Source organism: Muntiacus reevesi, chromosome 9, assembly GCF_963930625.1.
Source record: "Muntiacus reevesi chromosome 9, mMunRee1.1, whole genome shotgun sequence".
Taxonomy (NCBI): Eukaryota; Metazoa; Chordata; class Mammalia; order Artiodactyla; family Cervidae; genus Muntiacus; species Muntiacus reevesi.
Window position 1 is genome coordinate 27,029,741 of NC_089257.1, and position 19,223 is coordinate 27,048,963.

The window sequence follows — 19,223 nt, forward strand, 5'->3', positions numbered from 1 at the left end:
TACTTCCATAAATCAACATTAAAAACAGCTAACAAAACAGTTAGCTGTAAAACAGTCCCTTTTACTAAGTGGTTAAAATCTAAAATTCCTAATTTACCAAAGTAGTATAACTTAAAAATATCCTTAAAAAAAAAAAAACCTGCATATTTACAGTTAAGGTGCTCAAATATAGAATGTTGGTCTAGCTAATTAGCTTTTTCAAAATACAAAAAAAAGAATATCCGAATTAGCAGAAGTCTAAGAAAAAATTTAAAAAAGACTAAAGCAATGACCATGAATAGAATGCATGGGGTGGAGTAAATGTTTTTCACAAGATTTCATCCATAAGGAAAAACCAGTCCCCATTTAACACCAAAAACAATGAAAGCCAATTTGGTGTTAATCTGTCCCCCTGAAACAGAATAAGTTAAGAACAAAACCATGTTAATTTAGGACTCCCATCTTTACCAATTTCTGGTTGTTTGATGCTGATGTTTTGATTTACACATACACAAAAAATTGCAAAAAATAAATAAAAACATACAAAAAGGAAACAAACCAAAAAAGTAAAAAAGTAAACAGTGGATGAATATTACTTACATATTTCTAAAGTTTTCTTCAATTAACATTATTTTTAAATAGGAAATTAAACTTTAAAGGTTCTTAGTCACAAAATCAAGTTGTCAGTGATACTCACAAGTTGTTCCACATACAGGTTTTTCCTTTCCTTCTAGCAAGTCCCACAGGTGAATGGAGGCATGTTCATACTGCTCATTCAACCTAATAACAGTAAAACATCTGGTTAATTACTTTTCAGTTGTCAACTCAACACAACATTTCGAAGTTTCTATTTTACCACTATACCTCAAGTTCATGTCTCGTTCAGGATCTGCTAATTTGTAGAACTCATCTAACAACGACAATTCCTCTTCAGACAATATTGGCACTCCATTCAAACCCTGCTTCAGGTCAGTTCTCACTTCATCATCTCCCAGTTTGTCCAAAACATACTGCAGCTCAAGTACTGTTTTTAAACGTTTCTGTTCAGCTTCCTCTCTCATAAGCTGCTCCCGACGTGCTGTCTTCTTTATTGTTTTTTGAATCTGTATAAAGACATAAACATAAGACATAGAAGTAAATTTTATAAAAATTCCTTTACTTCACTTTCAGGTCCAAAGTAAATAAGACACATTTCACTCACTGAGTTAGATGTTACTCTGACATACAAAAGAATGACTCCCAACTTTAACTGTTTTAAGTAGTTATTTATTAGAAATTCAAAATACATCTTTTCCTAGAAGGTATTACTATGGAAATGGTACCAATGAAACAAATATTTGCTTCAAAATAATCTAGTAGACAGGGAATGAGGAAGTAAGTGTGAGTATAGGTAAAATATAATTGCTCATGAAACGATGCTAACTGTAGAAGCTAAATATAAGGTATATATTTAAATGTAATTTAAATATAAGGTATAGGTAAATATAAGTTCATTATAGTCTTTAGTTCTTAAAATTTTTCATAATAAAAAGTATAAAAAGTTTCATTAAGGTTCAGTCAATTTTAAAAAAGAAACACTACCACAGCCACAATTAAAAAAAAATTTTTATCTATGTCTATCTATCTTTAATAAAAAATGGTTCAAAATTCTAATTTCAATTGCCTACTACTGACTTAAAGGAGATGTCAAACCCACTACTACTCTCTTATCCCAAATAATCCACCACTTCCATTCTAGGAAGAAAGGCAGGAATGAGAAAATAAGTTGAGAAAGCAAAAGAAGTATGAAAATAAAGAAAACCACTTTGGATGAAATGAGAAGTTCAAGTAGGAAAGAATATGAAGACTAGAAAAGGTAGGTTTGAACTAGGTTAAAGAAGCTCTTAAATACAAAACAAAAAACATGTTTAATAACTGTGGAAAATGCAACAAAGGATCAGAGTTAAAATGAAAGACTGCCAACGAAGTTAAAGGCCCAGTGAAAAGTTCCTTTTTTAACCAGTGTTAAAAAATCAAAGGAAGATACAAGTACCTTCATTTACACTTTGACAGTAGCTTCAGAAATAGATTTTCTATATTAAATTGTATACAGTAATTCTACTTCTACGACTCATTTAAAAAAAAAAATTAGAAACAAGAAGTTGGGCAGGGTTCTTCAGGCCTGAGGCTCCAACCTAAGCTAAACGGAACAAATCCCTACTTGGATGTAAATCAAATAACCCCTACTCCATTTTCAGGAATATCATCAATATTTCCCACCTTCAATCAAATTTAATAAGTAACAATAATATTAAGTGCATGAACCATTAGTTACACTTCAAATACTGTTCTAAGCACAACCCTATAATGAGGTAGGCATTGTATTATTATTTTTTACAGGTTAGAAAACGGAAGCGATGTGACAGCCTCGTCCCTCTCTTTTTCTCCCTTTCCTTTCTAAACTACTGGCTCTTTCTCTGGAAAACCTTGACTGATACAGGTAAAGGAAAGTTAAGTAATCCTTTCTCTAAAGTCTTACAACTATTAAGTAAAAATGGCAGAATCAGGATTCAAAGAGGCAGCTAAGTTCCAGAGTCAGAACTTTTCATTGTCTCTCATCACATGATACACTGTTTATTTCAACAAATCAGAGGCAAGTTTATATTTCAAAGTTGTTGCAAGTCTTTCTCCAAGGAGCCAACACTAATTCAGAAGGATATTAACTTTCTGGTCTCAACTCTCAAGGAATTATTTGACTTTGCTCGTATTTAATTTTTATCCTGTTCCCAAAGACTTTGGTCACATCAAAAGATGCTGGGGAAAAACACAACCCCTTCGTTGGATCAAGAGCTGAAACAAGTGCAACTTATCAACTGGCCACATACCTTAAGATCCCTAATGGAGAAAGTAGTAACCAGTTACATAAACAAGCCTCTTTATTTTCTGATAGGTAACAGTATTGTGAGGTAGTCCTGAGGCATAAAGGAATACATGGAAGATTTACACAACCATCTCTTGGTATCCAAGGGGACTCAAGTCCAGGACACACTACTCCACACCTCATGGATGCCAAAGTATCTATAGATGTTCCAAGTACCTTACAGTACACTTTCTGTATCTGTGGATTCAACCAACCTAGGATATCAATCCTGTGATCCAGACCCCTGCAGATACAGAGGCTGACTGTATATAATTACACAATTACAATAATTTTTTAAACCAATGATACATGTCCATCATATATGAAACTCAGTCCTTTTAAAGGGCATCTTCCAGGTGTGACGTTAAACTTTACAGAACTGTAAAGTAACATATATAGTTGGATCCAATCCTCTCCACCTTGCAGAGAACTTATCAACAGTAATGCAAAAACTAAAACTCAAAAAATACAACAAAATTTTCTGTCTTCATTCTTAGTATTTTATAAATATATATGCCACCTTTTACTTACATCTTGGCTTAACGCCATGAAACTCCTCTGTAATTCTTTTGCGAACTCCAAGTTATTTGTGACTTCCTGGTACTTAGATACGGCATCCTAAAATAACAAAAAGAAAATACAACTTTTACTGGAAACACAAAGAAACACAAAATTAATCTTATTAAAGTAAGTTACATAAAATCTAAATAAAATATAACATCTTTACCAGCTGATCTTGATTAAGCCTTTCCCCTTTGTTCATTCGTTCCTGATAATCATCAAGCTTGCCCTATATTAAAAGAAAAAAATAATTATATTCCATACTGGGAGTATATACCAGCTTAACAATGCTAAAATAACAAACCCAAATAATTCTCCAAGTTTGTCTGAAATCTTGCCCTAAACATACTTTTTACATACTATTTAGATAAACTACAGTTTAAGTTAGTATGTAAAATAGCATTAGTTTGTGAGTTTAAAAAATGAATTTAAATATCCCAGCCATGCTGATACCAAATATTGTATTGTAAGTCAATGATAAGTTACTGTTTATTTTTAAAATTATTTTAATTAAAATTACTTTACAATGTTATGATGATTTTTGCCATATATCAACATGAATCAGCCACAGGTATACATGTGTTCCCCCCCATCCTTGGGTTTCTCAAAAAAGATGTGCATCAAATGGCCCAAGCATATGATACCCATCCACATGAGTGACAGCCACAATTCAATGAGGATTCCACTTACACTCAAAGGACCCTATCAGGTACCTTATTTTACTAAGTGTTAAATTTTTGTTCCTCCCTTCCTCACCAAAGAATTCATATACGTTGTGCATTTGCTTTTCTGAATAAACACATGTGCATACTGTCTTTGATGTGCCCCACTCATTCCCTTTAAAAATGAAGTAACTTCAAGCTATCATATCACTTACAGTCTCAGTACACTAGTTAACAGCTTTGCTCTTGTTATTTTCTCACAAACGTTAAGTAAATGAGCAAGAGTGGGGGAAGAAAATTAAGCCTCTGGTTTAAGATCATTCTCCCATCCCTCCACCCCCCCCCCCAACGTTGGAGGTTTCCTAGGCTACTATTCTTAAATTTTAAAAACTCCCCCACAAACATACTCAGGTAATGAGGTATAGTCAAAAATTCAGCTATTGTTTTAAGGGTCAGAGGAGAAACAAATAGAAATCTAAATTAAGGAAGAAAAATTTTAAATAATCACAACAAATTACAAACATATAGTTATTCCTTCCCTCAGGAACAGTAAAAAAAAAAAAAAAGAAAAAAGACATCAAGAAAAGAGATACAAATTAAAGTTCTGATAAAACTCAGAGTCACAGAAACAAGCTTAAAAGCAATGTTAGAAAGCTGTTTTTAAATGATCCATTTTGTCTGTACCAGAAACAGTATTCAACTTTCATAATCATTTTACCTTAAATTAAAAAGTTTATCACACTTTAGATATACTGAAGGTAAATAAAATCAGTACAATCATTAAAACATTAATGGATGATGAAACTATTCAATCTTACTTAAGTGAACTATTTACAAAACAGTAAGCCTGCAAGGCTTCCCTGGTGGCCCAGTGGTTATTAAGAATCCACCTTGCAATGCAAGAGACACCAGTTCGATCTCCGGTCCAGAAAGATCCCACATGCCCCAGGGCAACCAGGCCTATGCACCTCAACTACTGAACCTGCACCCTAGAGCCTATGCTCTGCAACCACAACCACACCACCATCAGGGGCAGCTTCTGCTCTCAGCAACTGAGGAGAGCTCGCCCTCCAGAACTAGAGAAAGCCCCTGCACAGCAATGAAGACCCAGCAGAGCCAAAACTACACTTATAATAATCAAAACATTAAATATATACATTAAAAAAATAAGCCAACTAAATTCATATAAAATTCAAGTCTAGAATTACACTGCCACTGATTTGAGATTTTCTTTAGTAATCAGATGAAAGAAAACTACTAATACATGTCCGTGTATTACCTAAAAAATCTGACACTTTAGGAAAGTGAACCATATTATTCTGAATTTCTTCCAACCATGAGAGACTTTGTGGTACTTGCTGTTTAAAAAGAAAGCTTAGTCTTTAAATGAATCAAGATTTTTACACTGATATGGTACATCTAACCCCATAAGAGAGAAGCTAAACTGCCTCAAACACTGAGGATGAACAAAGACACCTCATGTTTTAAAAAGGACAGGCTACTTTTAAAAAATAAAAAACTAAACAAGTTAAAGATTTGCTTTTAATTATGATTTATGATGTAATAACAGCATTATAATCTCTATTCCAGTACTTAGAAATATACAAATAGAAAATACGCAAACAGGAGTGCCTGAAATTTAGTGCCAGTACACAGTAAAAATTCTAGCAACTAGGGAAAAGAAAAACTGTTAGCTTATACCTTACATTTTCTCCCCCTTTTAATGGCATTATACATTTTTCAAGAAAGCTGTTGCTAAATCAGGACATTAGCACACAATGAAAGTTCTACAAATCCACAGGGGATGGTTTTACATACTTAGCGTTACCATTAAATGTCTGGAGAACTTAAAAACCTCCTAAAAACTGTGTGTGTGTGTGTGTGTGTGTATGTGTGTGTTTATGTACACATACATATAAAGATTTTTTAAAGTGTTAAGAAAGGTACCTGAGTGGTAGAATTACAGGTAGAATCTTTTCCTTCTGTTTTGTACACTTATTTTGCAAAGACATAGCTTATATAATAGTGATAAAATTAAAATTTTGTGCTACACAAAAATGTTAAGATTGTCAGATTTCAGGATACTGTCAGAACTTTCACCTACAATAATCCTTGAGTATGCATCTATATTATCCTAGGATGAGGTATCTTATGGTAGAAAAGTTCCAACTTTCTACACAATAGGAAATTTGCTCTTCATCCAACCCCAAGATGTACGTCAGATTACATTTTCTAAAGACGACTCACGTTATACTATTCTATGTGACGCACTTCTCATTAAAAACTAGTCTAATTAAAAAAAAAACTAGTCTAATTCCTCTGCCATAGTACTGAGCGGACTTCAACCAAGAGACCAAGGAAATGATCCTATGTGACTTCCAGGGTTGAGTCGTAACAGCAATGCATCTCTGCCCTGTTTGCTGTTCACTAAAACCAATCATGTTTGGAGCCCTGAGACACCATTTAACAAGTCCAATCACCCTGGGGTTGCCATGCTATGAGGAAGAGGAAGCTGAGCTATGGAGAGGTCTCAAATAAGAATTCCGATCAGCAGTTCTAGCGTTAGGTCATCCGAGCCCAGGCATCAGACCTGAGAGTAAACAAGGCTGAGTCTTCCCAACGAGACCCCAGGTATCACAGAGCAGGTCAACCCCACTGTACGCCCTGAATCCCTAACGACATCATCTATGCGCATGATGAAATGAGGTGCCAGAGTAATCTGTCACACAGCAGTAACTGCACGGTTAAGAGGTCAATGAAAAGAGAAAGCAGCTACTATGTGAAACTTGGCTTCATGGTACACAAATTCTTGAAATACTGTCACCCACAAAATCTGTGTAGCCAAAAATAAAGATCTATGCATTAAATACAAGTAGAAAAATTGCCCACTTGGGGTTAAAATTTGCAGTACAAACTAAGATCATTACATAAATAAGGATTTGCTTGTCAAACTGATGGGTCCAACATAAACCCCCACAAAAACAGTGGCAAAAATAGGAAAAAGGACTCCAGACAAACACAGCTTTTTTTATTCCCTAAGCTTGAAGACTGTTTCTAACATACAGTATTACAGACAAATTTGTTAAACATTCGTATCATCCACATAAAATGAATATTAAGTTTTTTCCCCAGGAGAATGGAGTTGTTTTTCTAGCATCATCTATCTTCGTCAGAAAGCCTACCACAATATTGATGATATAACTGAAACCTGCCCTCTTAGATTCTATCTTGAAAATTCAATTCAGGGTTCCTTTTTCAACTGAGCATTCCTAATGTTATTAAAAATTCATTTATAGCACCACATGTGAGCAAGATAGGGCAGTGGTGAAGAATTTGCCTGCCAGTGTAGGAGACATAAGAGATGGAGGTTTGATCCCTGGGTCGGGAAGATTTCCTGGAATAGGAAATGGCAACCCACTCCAGTATTCTTGCCTGGAAAATTCCATGGACAGAGAGGACTACAGCCCACGGGGTTGCAACAAGTTGGACACAACCCGAGTGACTGAACACAGGACACACGAGCAAGACAAAAAAAAATCGGGCCATTTTCCAGGTTAGTCATAACCAGAATCTCTAAAGTAGAACCATGCAATCAGACACTACCCAGTACATGTCAAGACAATACTGTCATGTAGTACCAAGAAACCAGTCCCACTCTCCTGTTTCTTTATTGTCTATAACAGTTCAGAGTGTTATGACAGGCATTCAAATTTAAAGTATCACAGAGGCACTAGTATCAATCACATTTCATCTAAATGGAAACTGAAAGGGCAATTAAATAACTTGCCTAAGGTCATATATGAGATGAGATGGTTGGATGACATCACCAGCTCTATGGATATGAGTTTGAGCAAGCTCCAGGAGTTGGTGATGAGACCGGCAAGTCTGGTGTGTTGCAGTCCATGGAGTCACAAAGTCGGACACAACCGAGCGACTGAACTGAAATGAACTGAAGGTCACCTATCCCAGAAAAATCACTTGTGCCTCAGCACTGTATTTCCCCTCTATTCCAGCTATTGCTACACTTCATTTCTGCCCTCCTGCTGCTGTCTTCTTCCTTTCTCCAGAATTGCAGTACACCCAGATCTTCCATTCTCCCCAAGATTTTTTTCATCACCAAAGCTACTTTATCTAAACAATTTTTAAAAATTCACTACATGCTACAGGGGTATGTGCTAAGTCGCTCAGTCGTGTTAGACTCTGTGTAATGCTATGGACTGTAGTCCCCCAGGCTCCTCTGTCCATGAGGATTCTCCAAGCGAGATTACCAGAGTGGGTTGCCATGCCCTCCTCCAGGGGATCTTCACAAGCCAGTAATCGAATCTGCATCTCTTATGTCTCCTGAATTGGCAATCTTTACAACTAGTGTCACCCGGGAAGCTATGAGGGTGGCATAAGATAAATATTCAAAATGACTGTTCTCCCTCTCCAGAGATCCCCTTCCTTCCTGTTATAGCCAACAAATTCCATAAGTGAATAACTGGGGAAAGAGTGACAGTTAAAAAGAAATAGCAAAAGAAATGAGAGACTCAAAAAACCACTAATTCTTCAACCAGACAACTGTGGTGGTGGCAGTTTAGTCACTAAGTCGTGTCCATCTCTAGCGACCCCATGGACTGTGGCCTGCCAGGTCCCTCTGTCCATGGCATTCTCCAGGCAAGAACACTGGAGTGGGTTGCCATTCCCTTCTCCAGGAGATCTTCCCAACCCAGAAATCGAACCCGGATCTCCTGCATTACAGGCAGATTCTTTACCAACTAGACAACTATAAACAGTCACAAGAAAAATCAGACATCTTTAGCTTGACTATCTAGGAAACTATGTAACTCTTGTTCTCAATTAAGGAAATCTCTTAAGCTGTGGGAGAATACTTAAAAATGAAGCCTAAAATAACAAAAATAGTAGCAACACCTAGCTATATCTCAAATTACTTTCTCTCCAGACCAAATAAATCACTTCTGCAGTACTGAAAGAACCTGTAGAATGACAATGTAAATACAGCAAGACAAAGATTTCTTTTCCTTTCATCTTTCCATAATCTTCAGTGGCCCTTTCTAGACATTTCAAGTACCCAAACCCTGCATTCCTGTTCTTCATCTAGAAACATGAGTTCTGACTTTGCCCACATAGTGGTAGGCAGCTGACTGCCTCCAACAAATGTTTCTCAATTAAACTGAGACTGAGTTGCTAGTAAAATTCATAGCAGACAGGAAAGGCATCAAGAATCAAGTTCCTTCAATTTTTAAAAGGAGGGAAGAGAACATAGAATACAATCCATAGATGATTCATAGCAGCTCTCTTCAAATGCTAGAAGCCTTCACATGTTGCAGGAGTCTGAGCTGTTACAGAAAACAAAATATTTAACACTGGTGTCAGGGACGTAACTCCAACATCATGAACTTAAGAGTTGTCCAAAAATGAAACAGATTTTCACTGAGAAATGAGCATTCCACCAGGCCCTAGAAGACTGATTAATACAGAAGCTTACTGAGTATGAAGACTGCAGGATTCCTGAACACTGAAGAACAATAAAAGGATGCTAAATCAGTTGTTATCTACTGTCCCATTGTAAGATAATTTTTTAGGCATGTAACTAACCAGGAGTTATAGTTTGACAAGATTTTTGTCCAACTTCCCTTGTGGCTCAGCTGGTAAACAATCTGCCTGCAATGCAGCAGACCTGGGTTCTATCCCTGGGATGGGAAGATCCCCTGGAGAAGGGAAAGGCTACCCACTCCAGTATTCTGGCCTGGAGAATTTCATGGACTGTATAGTCCACCGGGTTGCAGAGTCGGACACGACTGAGCAACTTTCCCTTTCACTTGTTCAACTGGAGAAAAAAAAGACAATCCTGTAAAAACTTATTCCTTGTCCATGGCAATAATTATGTAGTTAAATCTGAATGAAATAAAGTACCTAACCTTAGTAAGAATATGAAAAAATTTAGAGTTCCAACATCACCCACTTTGAATTATATTCTTATAGTCTAAAGCTTATGAACTTGAAAAGCAAATGATCCCAAAAAAACCAGAAACCACTGACCAGAGATAATCTTAACAAGTGTCTTTTGAATTATTAGTTGCTTTAGCCAAACTACTCAGTAGGATGAGTTGGTACAACTAAATGGTTTATATACTCTGCTGGGACTTCAATTATTGATAAAAAGATGTGAACCGTTAATTCATTTAAAATGGAGACCAAAGATTTTTCCCCCCAATAATTAGTATATTTCAGCTATCTCTATGTTTGGATAAAAGTATTAAGGGGAACGCAAGGAAATTTCTAATAATCTACAATGGTTCAAATACCAAAAATCATCTGTCCTTCCTAAGACTATTAACAGATCTTGCTTACACTACCTAGATTTTAAGATAGGCGTTTTCCGACTGCTTACTCACCAACTCTACTCACTTAAAAAAAAAAAAATCCTTCAGGGAAAAAACCCAATTATTTAAAAAAAAAACGGTGCAAGTAAAAAAGCATTTTCCCCCTCACAGATTAATCCATTTTAACAGGATTTTATTGATGAAAATACAAGTATTGCTATGTAATGATTCAGTCAATCTAGCAAGTATTTATTTAGCATATGCCATGTGCAAGGCACATAGTAGTAATAATCTCTGCCCTCCAGCAGTTTACTACCTATTAGAAAAAACACATAAGGTGAGAACATAAGACAATATAAAAATGCAGAAAAAGTGTACAGACAATGGGTAGCACAAGAAGTTAAAGGACAGATTGCATGGTCAAGAAGCACACCTTACCCTTTCCTCAGAAATACCAATTGAGCAGAGGCTCAATAAGGTCTTTGTCATCTGTGTTTTCACACCCATACTCTTATCAACTAAAGCACTAGTATATAGCTAGTGGGAGAAATAAAAAGATGAGAAGTCAAGCACCTTACAATTTCAACTCTGACTGACTTTCTCTTCTGTTACTCCTCTCATTTTCCTCTACTGCATACATACTATTCATTTCCTCCCCCAAAAGGGACAAATTATTAAAAAAAAAAAAATCTAGAAACTTGGAATATGAGAATTAAGATGTAAATATTGACACATCTCCTACTTCTCTCTGCTGGTAATGCTATCCTCAGATTTTCTGGCCTGTAACATACCAAGCTTGAGTGTGCTAGTCGCTCAGTCATGCCCAACTCTTTGGGACCCCATGGACTGCAGCTCACCAGGCTCCTGTGTCCATGAGATTTTCCAGGCAATGATACTGGAGTGGGTTGCCATTTCCTTCTCCAGGGGATTTTCCCAACCCAGGGATCAAACCCAGGTCTCCTGCACTGCAGGCAGATTCTTTACCAACTGAGCTACAAGGGAAGCCCCACCAAGCCTGAGTAGAGACTAGCAAATGTGCATCTGGGGCTTAACTAAGCATGAAGAGAAACTTTAAATGGAACTTCACCTGTACTACTAGTCGCTGGAGGCCATTACCTAGACAGCCTACAAACACAAATTTAGCAATGAGATGTTACTATATAGGTCTACAGAAGAAAAAAAACCCCTTTTTCTTTTGCTTTCACCTTTTTTAAATAGAGGAACTCTAAATAAAAGTATGGGGGGGGGGGGGACTTCTCTGGCAATCCAGTGATTTAGACTCCATGATCCCAAATCAAGGGGAAAGGGTTCTATCCCATTAGGAACTAAGACTTGGCATGTCACAGTGTGGCCAAAAAATAAATTAAAATTTTTAAAATAATAATAAAATTCAGTTATTTGAAGTAAAACGCTTGGTTCCACAGGATCAGCTGTAACTTGAAAAATTACGCTACTTCGCAAAGCATTACAAATTCTAATTACCCCTCTAAAACATTACAAGAGACCTTGGAATTCACCTATTTCAACCTGGATCATTTTACATGAGCATCTCAATTTCTTCCTCTGTAAAATGAACTGGAATAAACTCTAAAATGGCTCTAAGCTCTTTAACATATTTCAAGGATTCTATAACAGTATGATAATAAAATTAAGACCACACTGTTGTAAGTTTAAACTTTTGCAAATATTAATTTTTTAAAAAATGAAGTAGTACTAGGTTAGTCCTCATCTAGTTCTAAACATAAACTAAGAAATTACATAAAATTATGACAGACTGTACACTTAATCTCTAACTCAGACAAAATTTATACTGATATAAATATCTGATACAAATATTCTGATACAAACATACGAATTATCCTAGAATAAAATATGGCCAGCTTAAAACAACACATTCTTATTATCATACTTAGAATTCTACTCTCATTCCGGAAAAACGTATTTGCGTCATCACATGAGATAATTCACATCATTTTCTTTTCAAACTCAATTTTCAAATACTTTTCTATGTCACAAACTCACAGAGCACACCCAGAGAAGCAGAGGGAAACAAACTAGGCATTATACTTTTTCTTCTGTGACAAGGTGAATGCAAAACAAAGTAATCTTGCTCTCTGCATTGCAGAGGAATAGTCCATGCAACCAATGGAAAAACTAGCACTTCAGAGATTTTAACTGTCAAGAAAAACTTCAGATGTTATCCCTGAGAAAAGGGTTTACTTATACAAATTATTTATAAACATTTTTATTTCAAAAGACTGAGAATTCTGTACAACACCTGCACTGAAAATCCGTAAGAGAGGCACACTGAATTGCTCTGTGAAGAAATGTTATCCTAACAATAAGCAATCCTTTTTTCAGAATAATATGAACTGCAAAGAAACAGAACAAAAAGACTTTAGGAGGTATGAAGAACAGTATACTTGTCTATCACTTCTGGTCATATTGGTTAAAAACTGCCAGGTCATTTTGCTAGACAACACTGATTAATCTTTCATCTACCAAAATCACTACTGTCTAAACTTACTACACTTGCAATGGAGTGTAACAATTTTAAATGTCATCTATTAAAACATACTTTATCCTGTCTCAAAAATGATTACCTGTCACCATATAAAAGAGCTCTCCCTTGAATTAAAGGGGCTTCCCTGGTAGTTCAGTTGGTAAAGAATATGCCTGCAATGCAGGAGACCAGGGTTCAATCCCTGGGTCTGGAAGATCCCCTGAAGGAAATGGCAACCCACTCCAGTATTCTTGCCTGGAAAATCTTATATACAGAGGAGCCTAGCAGGCTAACGTCCATGAGGTCGCAAGGGTTGTACACAACTTAGCGACTAAACCCACCAGCTTGAGTTAAAATTAAGATTTGGTTTCAAAATATCATCTTGGATAGCCTAGGGCCCAGTTCTATGCCAACTGATGAACTAGATAATCACTCAGTTCATTGTTACTTGTACTGTAATCAGTTGAAGGATTGGCAAATGAAATTTGACATGATTCTGTTTAGTATAGCGGCGTTTCTTCTCTTTGCTGAACACTCACATAGTTTAAAAGCCCAAATTTAAAAAAAACCACCAGGCCATTTAGTTGCATTACATAACAGGATCATATTTCATCAAAGTTAAGTATGCATTCTCACTGAACAGATGCTTAGCTTCCCTCTAAATAACTTTATTTTTTCATTGAAGTACAATACAATTATTTCAATTCTCTCTGTCTTATGGTATTACCTATCAAGCAATAATTTTTATCGGATACTTAATTTCAGAATCCCTGGAAAAAGACATTTTGTCCAGAAGGCACCTATGAAAAGGTCAAAACTAAAATACAACTCAAATATAACTTGCTAAAGAAACTGAAGTAAAAAGATTGAAAACTGATTTGTAAAGTAAATCCTACTTTAGGTGTATTAGAAACACTATTTAAAAATGGATCCTAGTTAAATCCATTCATACAGTAATATCTAGATATAGAAAAATTTCTATTTAAACTAAAAACTAGATGTGATTATAGAGGAAAACCCAAATGCTCCGAGTTTCTCAAAAATTAAAACCTACAGTTTTAATAGTAAGTCACAACATTGGTACTACCAACTCAACTATTTAACAAGTAGGTAGCTCAGTCTGTGAGTTACCAAAAAGCCTCACCTAACTGAAATTTGACCTTTCTGCTACCTAGCACCCTAACACTGGGAAGACGGGAAAAAGACAAGAAAGGTATTTGTTGCTCTGTGTACTGTACTAAATCTCCATCATTACAAGGGAAGTTTTCACTACTTACTAGCCTTGTCTATGGTCTCTATAATAATAACTACATTATTTTCTCCTTTATAATTAGGGGGAAGGGGGTAGGCAATGTACAGTACTACAAACCTATACACATGAAAAGACCTGTCACAGTTCAGGCCCTCATAGGGTTCATAAAACTAGCTTACTAATTTTTTCAGATACACTTGAACACCAGAATCCAACTTACCTCACAACCAAGTTACCTGGTAATCAGTGCATGACTTGATATTATAAATGTCTTTCAAGAATCATTTTTCAGTCATTAAAACATAAATAGCTATATTAAGATGTCTACACTTAAAATATTACATCATTAATATTGTTCTTCATTCGGGTATTAAATACCAGATTGACACGGTTAGTTACTGAATTAAGGGGTTTTTATAATGTAGCTAAGTGTCAATTTCAAATACAGTTAACAAAGATGGCAGACTCAGAGGACACTGGTCTTGAGCATGTTTATGACATACTTGAATGTAGCTCCTTAACAATAAAAATGCTTTTGCTGCTTTGGTAGCACTGATACATTCAGTTTATAATTTCAAGCAATTATAATAAATTCACACTTACTTAATAAAAATTAGGGATCAGCAAAAGGTAGAAATCCACAACTAGCGCATCTCTCGGTTTCAAATAAAGTTCAAGTAAATTTCCAAACAGAAGACAGAATTTAAAAACTCTAAAAATGCCTTAAAACTCCCCCGAAAATGTAAAATGAATCATTAAACAAGCGATCAAAATAATTAAGGCCTAAATATAACCAGTTTTCAAGTTATTTCCCACAGCCCAAATTTTAGCCAACTAGTTACCATTACATCTTAACACTATTTGGTGGCTGGCAAAATAAACATTTTAAAGTGACTTCAGAATTCAAGATGTTACAATGTATGTTTTTACTAGAGGCAGATAAACAGAAGCTACTAAAGCAAGTTATTTCCTTTTTAAGGTAAAAGGCAAAAGTTTGCATAACAGTCACAGATGTAACTACCCCATTTTTTTTTTGTACTACTGATTTGTTTTCCCTTTCCACCTCCAATCTTACTGAGGGCTGAATTATTCATTCTGCTAAGACCCCTTCCCTACACGTACACACAAACACACAGGCGCACATACACACGTGTCCCTCTAAACAGAGCTGGCACAGTCCTGCGCTGAAACGAAATAAAACAAAAAGACCAACTAGAAGATAAACCTCAGTGGGACCTAGGAATGGTTAAATATTCAATCCGAAATTTGTGGGTGTGGCTCGACTTTTCTTTCGGAGGGGGGACCGAGGGAGGCCAGTCGGGCGACGGCCTGGTCTCTGCCCTCCCCCTCTTTCGCTTTGTGCTCACAATGCAGCTCCGGTACAGCGCTTCCCTCTCCCCGCAGCCGCCGCCATGTTAGACGCGCTCTCCATGTGCCCAGAGACCTAGCGAGCCCCTCCGTCCAACCCGGACCCACCTCCCCGCGAGTGTCGACCCGTGCAGTCTCCCTCCCAGCCCTCTCCAGTGCGTCCCCAAGGGGCAAAGAGCGGCTGCAGAAAATCATCTCCGGGTCGCGCGAAGCGTGAGGCTCGGGGGGACACCCGGACAATTGAAACAAAGGAGGAAGGGGCGCCCATCAGAGAGGGGCGGGGGTAGCAAATCCAAGGCCTGCCTGAGAGGAGCCTGAGGGAGAGGCGACTCTCATTTAAGAACCCCAAACACTTCCCTCCCGAGGGAGCAGAGGGGCCGCTGCGCAGGCCTCAAGTACACGGTAACCAAGCGGACAAGCCCCAAGGCTCCAGGACGTAGGCCGCCCCGACTCCACGAGGCAGTCGGTTGGGCCCTAAACGCCCCCCGCCCCAGGACCTCTTCCTTTCCCCCCGCTGACCCCCGTCAACAGAAAAAGGGCTTCCGCCACCGAGAGCAGAACATCACAGTTAAATGCCTGGCGACGGGACAGGCCCCCACCCTCAAACAACCCAGTTGCCGAGGCCGGAGGCCCCCCGCGGGAGGACGGTAATAAAGAGGCCTGGGGGCCAGCGCCGCGTCCGCGTCAGCTGACAAGCACCTCCCCGCGGAGCCCGTTTTCTGGGCTCGAAGCTCCCCTTGACTGCGGAGGCCGGGCCTGGGCGAAGGGGAAGAATCCGAGACCGGGAGGGTAAAGCCTGCGGCAAGTCAGGGTCCGAGCACCAAACCCTCCCTTCCCCGCCAGCTCCTGGCACCTTCTTCTTCTCCAGGTTCCGAAGTTTCTTGTCGATCACCCCGAGAATCTGCTTCATGGCCTCGGTCTGGACAGCCCCGGTGCCGGACGTGGGGTGTTGAGAAGCCGGCGCGGCGGCCCCGGCCCCCGCCTCATTCCCGGAGGAGCCCGACGGCGGTGGCGGTCCTGACGACTTGCTGCCGCTTCCGCTGTGGCTGGTGGCCGAAGGCATCTTGAGACCGTGAAGGGAGAGAAGAAAAAGCGGGAGGAAGGACAAGAGCAGCGAGTCAGTCGGCGGACGGGGCGAGACGCGGGACAAAACGCGCAGCGGGCGGGAGCCTGCGCGAGTGGGTGGGGGTGGGGACCGGGCCGGCGCGCGCCGCCGGGGCAGGAAAGGGCCGCGGGCGCGCGCGCGACCCGCCAGCAGGGCGCCCGGACGGGCCTCGCACCGCCCCCCGCCCCGCCCCGGCCTACCGGCCCCGGGGCACCTAGACTCGCGCCGGGGGCGGGGCCTCGCAGCGCCGGCCGCCAACGGCCAGAGCAACGGTTCCCACCGGTGAGGGCCGGCCCTCGCCTCTCTGCGAGGAAGGGAGGGAAGCGAGAGGTCGGGGCTGAGAGGTGGAGTAGGGTGGAGAAGGGCACTGGAAATGACCGGGGGTGGGGGTGGGGAAGAGGAGACTTGAGGAGCAAGCCCCTCGCGCAGGTCCAGACGATCCGGAGGTAAAGGACACTCGGGGCAGCGGCCCGCTTCCCCTTCAGCGCCCGGGGTGGCGCTCACCGTGCGCGCGCGGAGGCCGCTGGAGATCCCGAGTGGGCGGCTGAGGGGACAAGGGTGGCGGTGCGTTCCGAGCAGTGTCGTGCGCTCCGTGGGCACAGGCTGCTGCGCCCTGTCCCCGCTGCACCGAGAGCCGCTGCTAGTGAGGCGGAGAGCCGGGAGCGGGAGGGACTTAGGCAGCCAGCCCTCTGGGGCGGAGGGGGCGGGAGAAGCGGCGGGCGGGGACCTTCGCGGCCGCTCGGGCTGCCCGGCGCGAACGCCTGCGAGAAAGGGCCCCCCTGGCCTCCCGCCCGCCCTGCCCGAGGCCCTGGCCTGAGGGGGTGGCCGCCCGGTACAGGTGGACAGGGCCCCGAGGAGGCTGTCGGAGCGGTAGCTTGAGTTTGGGGCGAAATCGAAGCTAGGGTCCTTCAGGCGAAGTCGCTGGACGTCCAAACTGGGACAATAGGTGTCAAGCAGCTGTATCTGGAGCTGGCAACTGCCCCACGAAGAGCCCTCATGCGGGGGGGGTTGAGGGGGAGAAAAGGGTTTCTGCAAGTAAGGGGTGCGTGGGGTGGGTGGTGCAATCCCAGCTTCTAGAATTCCTTTATATGCAGAGCAGGCAAACCCACACCTCAAAAGGTCTAAAGAGAAGTTGCCGCTTCCCCTACAACACAATCACCTGGTAACCTAGGAGTTCTCTGTAGAACGCGCTGGAAATGAGCAAGATGGATGGTTTCAAGTTATAAAACTCTGGACTCATGTTACAAATAATCTTAGGCTATCTTAAGATGACATGTACCCAATAGGCCTGAATATTATGAATCAGATTTTTTTCGTTTTTTTTTTTTAATTTACCTAAAACTTTTAAGCGAATGTTAAATGAACATGAGATTTTTTTTCCTCCAAGGGAACTATTCCAGCCTTGGAATAAGGTTGTGGACGGTGAACAAAAGAAAGACGAAATGCTAGAGGAAAACGTATTAAAAGGAATATAAGCAGTGGAAAATTCAGCAACACAATGTATGACAACAGTAAATGACTCAGTTTATTATTTAAATTCCAAGAAAAGAATTTAGGAAAGGATGCTACCAAACCCACTGTTTACTGGGGAATAAAATGAGTAATACTGGTTGGCAACATGTATCCTGAGGGAGCCTGGAGAAGCAGCAGCCTGCATCCTCAGGATATTCCAGTTAGTTGCAGTCTGTTGTCTATTCATTCAAATGTTTATAGGGCACCTTACTATGCGTTAGGAACTCTTTAACACTAGGGATTTTAAACAATTTCTGTGTGCATGGAGCCTCATTCTAAGTCAGGAGAAGATAAGTAAATATATATCAGAGTGAAGAGGTAGAGAAAAAAAAAAGCTGGTCAGGAAAAGCATTAGTGACATTTGAGCCAAGAGTGAAGGAAAAAGGTCACTCACTCATCTTGGAGGAAGAATTTTCCAGGTGAAGGGAAAACCATGTGCCAGGATCTGAGATGGGAATGTGCTTGGTGGGTTCAAGGAACAGCAAGGAGGCCAGAGTGGCAAGATCAGAGCAGGAGATGAGGTCGAAGATGTAAAAGAGAGCCAGCAGGTGAAGCCTGATAGACCACTGAAGCACTTTGGCTTTTGCTGAATGAAATGGGGAGTCACCGTGTGCATAGTCTTAAACCAGAGTAACCTAATCAACCTGGGTTTTCAAGAAAACCTCTTGCTGCTATAAAAAGAATTTACAGTAAATGTGAGAAGTGAGAGGGAGGATGGAGCAAGAGTGGAGGCTGGGAGCCCAATTAAGAGGCTGTTGAAATAATCCAGCCCAGAGGCGGGCGGTGGCCAAGGTCAGGGTGTTACAGTAAAGGTGGTGATAAGTGGTTGGATGCTTTATAAATACATTGTGATAGCAGAACCAAAAGGGTTTGCTAACTCATTAGGTGTGAGTGAAGTCAAAGTTGACCTGAGGATATTTAAGACTTAAGCACAGAACTGTGCTTGGCTCTAATCTAAACACTATGCTAAGGGCTAGAAAGGAAGATTAGAATCTTTTAGCTTCTTGGCAGCAATTAGTGTCCTCAGCCTGACCACTATCACTATCAAAATATCAG

General features: G+C 40.1%; 1 protein-coding gene across 1 annotated transcript in view; it reads right to left on the reverse strand.

The window, feature by feature from the left end:
• CAPRIN1 (cell cycle associated protein 1) overlaps positions 1-17,317 on the reverse strand; it is a 36,251-nt gene extending 18,934 nt beyond the window's left edge. The window contains exons 1-6 of the mRNA XM_065944782.1: positions 17,160-17,317; positions 16,404-16,613; positions 3,606-3,668; positions 3,410-3,496; positions 844-1,082; positions 677-759 (exon numbers count right to left, since the gene is read on the reverse strand). Of these exons, the coding sequence (XP_065800854.1) occupies positions 677-759; positions 844-1,082; positions 3,410-3,496; positions 3,606-3,668; positions 16,404-16,613 (682 nt within the window). The 5' untranslated portion in view covers positions 17,160-17,317. The remainder of the gene's footprint in view (positions 1-676; positions 760-843; positions 1,083-3,409; positions 3,497-3,605; positions 3,669-16,403; positions 16,614-17,159) is intronic.
• Positions 17,318-19,223: the final 1,906 nt, after the last annotated feature.